The sequence below is a fragment of the Melitaea cinxia genome, chromosome 10, assembly GCF_905220565.1.
Source record: "Melitaea cinxia chromosome 10, ilMelCinx1.1, whole genome shotgun sequence".
Taxonomy (NCBI): domain Eukaryota; kingdom Metazoa; phylum Arthropoda; class Insecta; order Lepidoptera; family Nymphalidae; genus Melitaea; species Melitaea cinxia.
Window position 1 is genome coordinate 7,854,903 of NC_059403.1, and position 9,215 is coordinate 7,864,117.

Genomic DNA, 9,215 nt, shown 5'->3' on the forward strand with positions numbered 1-9,215 from the left:
GGGAATCGAACCCACAACCCTCGGAGCAGAAAGCAGGGTCACTACAAACTGCGCCAACGGGCTAGTCAGAAGTTGCCCAACCTGTGTATAAGATCGTGCTCATCATGCCTTGTCATTGTGCATTTTGTCAGTTTCAGAAGAAAACTGACTGGTTATTTTCTCGATTGTGTATTTCTATTCACCCTGTTAAATGGCATAAAAAACTTCATAATGCCAAAATATGGATTTAGCAGGTTTACAGTCTAAGTGACGCAAGCGACGATATTTGATAATTAATGTTTGTAATACAGTTTTCACCTACATTATAAATATATACATATTTCTAATTCTATACATACTACTTACTAATAGATTATGCTACATATGAATACATTGAAAGTATATTATATAGAATAAAATAGTATAAAATAATAATAAATAATATTTACGATTATATAATAATAAATATTATTCACGATTCTCTCCCTATTTTTTCACTCCCTAAAAACAGGGATAAAACGACATTTTCGACGATTTATCTCCCCCGAAACCTCCTATATACTAAATTTTATGAAAATCGTTGGATAACATAATAATAAATATTATTCACGATTCAGTACGTTACAAGTTTTTTTAGATGGTTTTCTCGATATTTACATTTCTGTATAAACTGTCAACAAGCACTTGTCAAAAAGACATTTTTATAAATGTGTAAATGTGTAGAATTGATGATGACGCAAAATCTTTTATAATACATTTGCCATCCTTTATTGACTAGAACATTAAATCTTTTTTAGTATCTCTATATCAAGTAGTTTACTCACTTTACTTAGTTTAAATTGATACATAAGCGGCTTTTATTAATTTTTGTTTTAAGACAGTGTCATGGCTCGTTTCTTACTACTGTTTTGTTTAATGTTTATATTTGAAAAAGGTAAGCCTTTTTTTAATAGCTATGTACCAAATCACAAATTTTACCTTATGATATATTTTTGATATACATTATATAAAATTTTGTTATAATGATTCCCTCCATTACGAAGGTTTTCATAGTTTTTCATTTCTTACTTTACTTAATTTTTAGCCGTAGCTGGATTAAAACTAAATATTGTCAGTGACGGCCCAACTGTACGTGGGGCCAATGTAACATTTACAGCAACAGTAAAGGGCTATGAAGGGGAAAATCTCAAATATGTCTTTTGGGATAATGCTCAACCCCAACATACTGCTGAGGTAAAACTATTGCGAATATACTTATCTAAGATAATGTATATTCCGTTTATTGTGTATATTTTAATACTCGTTATGACATTACACTCACACACACAGAAGACTTAAGTGTAATTGTAATTAACAACCACTTATTTTTCTTACCATAAAAATTGAAAATTTTCAAGTTATATAGTGAGTGTCTTACTTTATTATGATTGTTGTCAAAGTTTTATATAAATGATATAATGATAAATGATATAATATAATGATATGTATTGAATACCTTTTGCATGATCTATGAAAAAGTGTCATTCAGATTTTTATTTGATTCAATCTGATATAAGATTTACAAATGTATATAACATTCAGTAATTATATTTACATAATTATTTTTTTATAAAATTAAGTTGGCAAACAAGCTACGGCCCTCCTGATGGTAAGCGACCATAGCTTATAGACGCTTTTAACACCAGAAGCATCGCTAGCATGTTACTGACCCTACCCCAAATCCTCCCCAGGAGCCTAGGTTACCTTACTCACCACAGGAACACAACACTTCTTAAAAGCTGTACTATTTAGCTTGATCTTCTGTAAGGTCAAGGTTCTTCCCCAGTTGGGTGCTTCAGATTTGGAGCAGGATATTTCCTGCTGTGCCCTACTTAAGTTGTCATTATTTATATTTACATATATACATTTTACTGAGCAAAGTTATGTTGTTTTTAATTTACAGTACATATTGTCAACAAATACATCTAAATGGATTGTTGAGTATCCTCGAGATCTATATGAGGCTGGAGAATACACTGCCCATGTAAAACTTATGAAGAGTTTCTATGGGATATGGTATTTGGTCACTACATCAAGTACAACTTTTGAATTAACTGGTATAATCACTTTAGATTTTGTTTTCTTAATTTTACATTTATTATCATTAATATGTATTAAATATAAAAATAACTGTCAGGTATACAAAATTACTTATAACTTAGTTCTGAGAGTTAATTAACATTTATATCTAGCTGATCCAACAAACTTCTTACCATTATACTTTTTGTTTGTCAATATATAGCAACTTTTTTATTTATCTCTTATAATATGAACACGAAATAAATATAATTTTGATGATAAATAAATTTGAAGTTTTGTGCTTATACATATATATATTTCAACAGTTCATTTGTATTTATATACTGACTGACCTAGCATACGTTATTTTGCTATATATATTATTAACCCCCTTGACCCGCTCTTGATCCCCCCCTTGTAAGTTAGGGCTATGAAAAATAGATGTTGGCTGATTCTCAGACCTACCCAATATGCACAAAAATTTTCATAAAAATTGTTCCAGCCATTTTGGAGGAGTATGGTAACTAACATTGTGACACAAGAATTTTATATATAAGATAAATTAAATTTCACTTTACTACCAACTACTACTACTATCAACGTTACTGTACTGAGTATGTAATGCAAGGGATGTAATACTGTTTGATTTTTTTCAGATACACTAAACGGTAATTTAGTACTTAACCAGAATAATTTAGACAGACCAAATAAGTTTGTAATTGTAAATAAAACAGCGCTTCATTACATAAGATTGCCAGAAAATGAGCTTCAATTCCTTAAAAATAATGCTTCAACAGTGATCACTTATTGGTTCATAGATTGTCAGTATATAGATCAGACTACAGACTTTGCTCTAAACTATACATATCAGGATGTAATGGGTGACCACTACATTGATGCATTGGTTGTTGCCAATAATCAGCCATTGCCACCGATTACAACAACCACGACCACAACTACTACAACGACAACAACAACTACTACTACTACAACAACAACAACTACTACTACTACAACGACACCAAGTACTACAACATCAACATCAACAACGACTCCTAAACCGTCTACTGTTGTACCTTCAAGTACGATAGCACCAAACACTGTTAAAGAATTAGAAACTAATGAAAACGGTACTCATTCAATTTCGAAGAGAGCCCTGTCCAATAAAACGTTGAAAAAGAAGAATGCAATCAAAGATTTTATATGTCATAATTCTAGTATTGTACCCATTGGAGAAACTTACACATATGGTCACTATCAGGAAACTATCAGCGTTAGAGGTAATTTTATATGTAACCATATAACATAAGTGTTTCACAATCTACAACCCTTACATTTTATTTAGCTTTTTATGAATAAATTGTTTAGTTATGAATTAAAATATAAATTATTGCTAGTAATCGTCTTTTGAATATTGTTCTTTATTAGATAAACCTGGTTTAGATGTAATTCAATTTTCATAGTCAGCATTGATTTGATTTGATAATGATGATTGATAGTGAAATATTTGTTTTTTATTAATTCCAGAATCTATATCAGTCGTAAATATAACAGGACTAAACTGGCTCCAACATGGAGACTTACTCAACTTGCAAGTGAAGTATTCTGGATCACCGCCGTTCGACTATTGCGCTATATACAAACTTGGACAATATAATGTGACGGGAAATGAGACTTGTTCTTTCAACACAAGAACAATGTCAAATATTTTTCCTTTAGTTCACTATTTTTCTGATAGCGAACAGCACACTGTTGTGGTTGTTATTGAAAATGAAGTGGGTAAAACTGTTTCGAGAGCGACTATCAATATATATAAAGGTGAGGAAAAGTTTTGTAATAAATATCGAGAAATGTTTAAATAAAATTACCCTTAAATTTGTAATAATTTTTACATCTCTCATGTTCGGTAAGTAGGTTCTTATTACCTCCAAATGGAGCTTGTAGGTGACTAATTAGCGCTCTAGGGTCATAATGTAGCTAGAAAAGCCCTAGGGCGGTAAGTAATTAAAAAAAACCACTTCTTTCTTTCAAAAAGTTCGCATATATCTAACCATCATACTGGCAATTAGACATCATGCATTCAGCCCAATGACCAAAGAGGTCGCTTTGCTATTCAGCCTTGTCTTCGTGTGAGTATAATAGTCATCAGTTACAAATATCACAATCTCAAACTATTAACATACCCAAAAAAAAAAACCTGTCCTTAAAATTTGAAAATTGTTCTCTTTTCACTAAATTTCAACAAATAAAATGTTTTGTAATGCCAGTTTTTTTCTACTTACCTCACAATCGTGATGTAAAGCAGAATAGTTAGCTCGGGTGTAAGCATCAATTGCACCCTCGAACTATAAATATCTCGGGCTGCAATTGATGCCTTACAGTCCTTGGCTACTAATCTACTATTATTTTACTAGCTGTGCCCGCCCGCAACTTCGTCCGCGTGGAATTTAACAAAAAAATTATTGTTCAGAAATTAAAGTAATAAAATAAAAGTTACCTAAGTTACTCCTTATTACATCAGCTATCTGCCAGCGAGTCTTGTCAAAATTGGTCCAGCAGTTTCAGAGATTAGCCAGAACAAACAGACAGCCAGACAAAAATTGTAAAAAATGTAATTTTGGTATATGTACCATGTATACATTCATATGCATTTAGTAAAAAGGGGTTCTTTTAATGTTACAAGCACTTCAATTTTATTTATTTGTATAGATAATAGTCTGGTTGCTCTATGTATCTACTGTCAAATATTATCTCACGATTCACTTAATATCCCACTGCTGGGCATAGGCATCTTTTTCCATGTAAGAGAAGGATCTCCTCAAAATATTGTTTATATTAAGATTTTTAAATTAAAATATCCGCTCTCAAATGAAATCTTTTGGGATTCTGCAGATAAACATCTGTACATAGCATACTCTCCGTTTCCTTGCTCTTATCAAGGCACTAGTTATGTCATCTAGTCTATATAGAGAAAAAATAAATTCTCAAACTGCTCAATAGAAATATATATATTTTTTTAAACATTTAAGGGGGCATCCAATCCACACCCCACCAGGAGCTCTAGTTACCTTACTCACAACAGGAACAGCACTGCTTAAAACCTGTACTATTTAGCTGTGATCTTCTGTAAGTTCGAGGTTCTACCCCAGTTGGCTTGTTCCAGAGTTATGAGAGTCTATGAGATCTGATAGACTCTCATAACTCGGTATTAGAATTTAGTCTGCATTTGTCCATGTTTTATGAATTTTTTTCTATAGGGTAGAGCATTAATAAATTTGCAATTGTTTTCAGCCTCAGTCCACGCGCAGCTGTCAGTGATTGTGGTGCCCGTCGTATTCTGTTTGGTTGCTGTTATTTTGGTAGTCTTTGGCGTGGCCTACTATCAACACCGTTCCAGGTTTGTATCAAGCTTAAAATAAAGATCATATTATATAGTAGATATACACATTTTAATTGTTGTAACAACAATTATGTATTGTGAATATGAAGGTAGTTTTTCCAAAACCACAAATCCTACTAGTCCTCGATTACGATTTATATCTATTCTTCCTTTACTCTCCCAAAGTCCTGCAAATCCATCGTGCATAATCAAATTTACACCCATCTCTCACAACCTCAAATTTCTTTTTCAATCAAGCTACCGTCCATTCGAAAGCACTGGATACATTGGTCATGCAAATGGATCAGATGGAGAATGTGCGATGTGTTGGATCAAACCAAGCTCACTGCCATAAATCTGCTGGATTTCAGTAGTGCTTTGACTCAGTCGGCTATGACATTTTTCTAAAAAAATCCTAGCCCATTTTTAAATTTGACTTCGTTTAAATAAACGAGTTATTTGACAGATTCGTTCTGCATAATACTTGATTTAGACTTAATTAAAAATGTTCTTTATTTAGTTTGTTTGTAGGCATAAAACATGACACAATGCTTAAATGTGGGGATACCCACAAGCTGTCTGGTGTTGTTACACATTTACACAACTATTACTAAATTTTAATATTATATTATTTTTATATTAAATTACTAATTTCTTTAAATGTTAATGTCATAATTCTTTTCTTAGCGGGTATATTAAAAAAAATTGTTATTTATTTTGTTTACCGGAACTTTGACTCACTTTGATTGCTAGTCAAAAGTGTATAAATACTGGGTTATAAAATCGCTAACAAAATATCACCATCAATTTAAAGCGAAACAATTATTGTTTGGCTATCGTTACCCAGTTCCTCGTAAAAATGTTTATTTCCAAACATTATCTATGTAACAGTAAATATGTATTATCACATGCTTATTTAAATTTTCCTGTTTTCGTGTAATGGAATTGATTACGATAGCAATAAGGTCACACTAGTGTCTTGTTTTTTAACCGACTTAAAAAAAGGAGGAGGTTCTCAATTCAACTGTAATTTTTTATGTATGTTACTTTAAGAACTTTTGGGTGGACCGACTTCGATGATTTTTTTAAAATCGAAAGGTGGTGCGTGTATGTTGTCCAATTTAAATTTATCTCTAATAACGAGTATTTACTGACCATTTATTCATCGACCGTCGTTGTATTATAAACCAAACTAACAAACGAAGCAAACAGAACTATTATTCTTATTTTTTTATTTCCTTCATCAATCGGACTAAATTATGTTCTTGTTACCCTGCTTAAACTGAAGGTTATTGAAATAACAAAATTATTTATTTGTAGACGCCTTCAACACCAAGAATCGCAAGCACGTTTCCGACTCTATACCTGACCTTTCTCAGATGCTCGGGCTATCTTATTCACAAAAGGAACAAAACAGAACTTCAGAGCAGTGTCTGCTTGTGATCTTGGACATTTCCTTCTTTTTCTTCTGTGCCTTATCTATAAGTGTTTTTTTTATACAACTAGGTTGGCAAACAAGCGTACTGCTCACCTGATGGTAAGCGATTACCGCAGTTTTTAGACGCCTGCAAAACTAGAAGCATCGCAAACGCATTGCCGCCTCTATCTCCAATCTCAGGAGCTCTGGTCACCTTACTCACCAACAGGAACACAACACTGCTTAAAAGCAGTATTATTTAACTGTGATCTTCTGTCCCCAGTCGGGCTGTTCCAGTTTTTGAGTAGGAAATTTCCTGCTGTGTCCTACCTCAGTTAAAGTTAAGATAGTGTATGTTATAAATTATTTTCCTCTATTTCAGGTATACCATTGAAGTGGCAGACTTCGACTTCGGACAACAAGCTAATCTAGACTACAAAACGTTCACAGAACGACTCAGAGATAGCTTCAGAAACGCCCTGAATTTCAGACAGCGCGACGACACTGAACCCCTTACGTCCGATGCTAGATACGACTCTATGACATAGAGTACGTATTGAATTATTTGTAAATATAACGGTAATGTTGTGTGGATACGTAGGATTAACCGACTAATGATGCCTTAGATGGTTAGCTATTTATAAAGTCGGTTTTGCCAAAACTTAAAAGAATTATAATGTTAAAAAAAAACAAAGGTAGTTCAATAACACAGTTTAACGGCTAACACCGTTTTCTATTTAAATATTTTATGATTTAAATTGTATTTGTTAAAAAATAAGTAAAATAAGATATGTTTCATAAAATTTGGTGATTATATAGTAACTTTTATATTGTAAACGAGGAGCTTAAAAATCTTAATAATTGTATTTTCTCCTCGTTTATATGTTGTCTATGTATTTGTTGGTACAATTGTTGTAACTAAGAAATCACACTATACTTTTAACGTAAAAAAAATCATGAAATATGTAAAATACGAGTGGTTAACATTTTAAATATAAAAGTATGGAATTGTTAATTTAAATTATATCATTAAAGATAAATGTAAAGGAACAGCTTTGTAAAGTTTTAGTAATCAATTGGTCGGTTAATCCAATAGCTTTATTCGTTTCAGGAAAGCATTTTTCACTTTCCACATAGAGGTATTTGGCTATAATATATTTATTATTTATTAATTTATAGCCAAATACCTTTATCTCTGTGTGATACATTATTTCTTGTATATCAACACCACACTTACTGACCGCATAGAATATCATTCCGTATTAATTGTAACGAGTATACCTGCACTTTGTAAAGATACTATGATATAATGAAAGCTTAATTCCATTTATTGTTATAGTTCCTAACCCTAGCACTAACATTGTAGTCATAGTTTAAAATTTATACTAATTAGTTTTGACTTAAAATGATTTCAGTTAATAACGACATTTATATTATAGAAATATTTAAACCAGACTCGATTGAACTTCATATTTTGATTTAAAAAAAATAGTTTTGATTGTATGCATAAGATTAATATTAATTATTATTTATTGCATTTGATTTACTGTATAATAATTTAGTTGCAACATTCGAAAGTTATATTAATTGTCGAGATCCCAGTTCAACATAAAATCATACAATGTATGTGGGATACTATGAATATAAATGCTTTTGCAAAGAATTGTAAATATCGTATAAAAAGACATAAAAACTTCACAAATTAAAGCTTCATGAAAGATCGGCTTATGTATATTAATATCGGGCAAGACAATTTTTTTTGTTTTGATCAGATGCCTTGCAGCGTCATTCTGCGTTAAACGTTGAACTTGCTATTATAATGGACGACATTGAAGGTAAATGAGGGCTTTGAAAGAGGAGGTTTAATTTGAAGGAAAAATTTGTGTCAGGTTTTACCCAAATTTTAACAGTATTAAAATTTGTATATAGATTTCCATTCTTGATTGGCTTGACTTAAGTTTTAAAGAGGCCAATGTTATGTATAAGAAATTTAAATTGTTATATTGGTAAATAATTGTCATATATCTCTGTTTGTCTTTGTAAATGAAAAAAAAAAACAACTATTCATAAGAAATGCATTTTGCAATTTTCGTAATTGAAATCAAACTTTATTGTAGGTGTTATATGAGTAAGCTTTATAGACTGATATATCCTTGCAAATTATTGGGTATCATGCTATTTTAGTTAATTATAATATTTTGTCAGCATTGACACAATATTAATTATTTATATCTTAAAATCAACATATATAAAACAAACAATTCATATATATATTAATTGGTGCATAGAGATGACATTTTGTACAGTTTAAAGCATGTATTTATATTGTTTGTTATAATTATAAATTTTGTTGTACTTTCTAATGCACGTGAAATATATTTA

The 9,215-nt window shown here is 31.3% G+C and overlaps 1 protein-coding gene across 1 annotated transcript; it reads left to right on the forward strand.

The window, feature by feature from the left end:
* Window positions 1-864: 864 nt before the first annotated feature.
* On the forward strand, window positions 865-7,659 carry LOC123657230 (flocculation protein FLO11-like). The gene is made up of 7 exons (XM_045592806.1): window positions 865-913; window positions 1,064-1,212; window positions 1,922-2,075; window positions 2,694-3,317; window positions 3,565-3,855; window positions 5,329-5,434; window positions 7,216-7,659. The coding sequence occupies exons 1-7, from the start codon at window positions 865-867 to the stop codon at window positions 7,379-7,381; spliced, it is 1,539 nt and encodes a 512-aa protein (XP_045448762.1). The 3' UTR covers window positions 7,382-7,659.
* The last annotated feature ends 1,556 nt before the right edge of the window (window positions 7,660-9,215 follow it).

Bases quoted from the DNA above. Each gene is read 5' to 3' on its own strand.
- LOC123657230 (XM_045592806.1), top strand. From the start codon at position 865: ATGGCTCGTTTCTTACTACTGTTTTGTTTAATGTTTATATTTGAAAAA. The intron at 914-1,063 runs GTAAGCCTTTTT...CTTAATTTTTAG, and splicing joins AATGTTTATATTTGAAAAAG to CCGTAGCTGGATTAAAACTA. The intron at 2,076-2,693 runs GTATAATCACTT...GATTTTTTTCAG, and splicing joins TACAACTTTTGAATTAACTG to ATACACTAAACGGTAATTTA.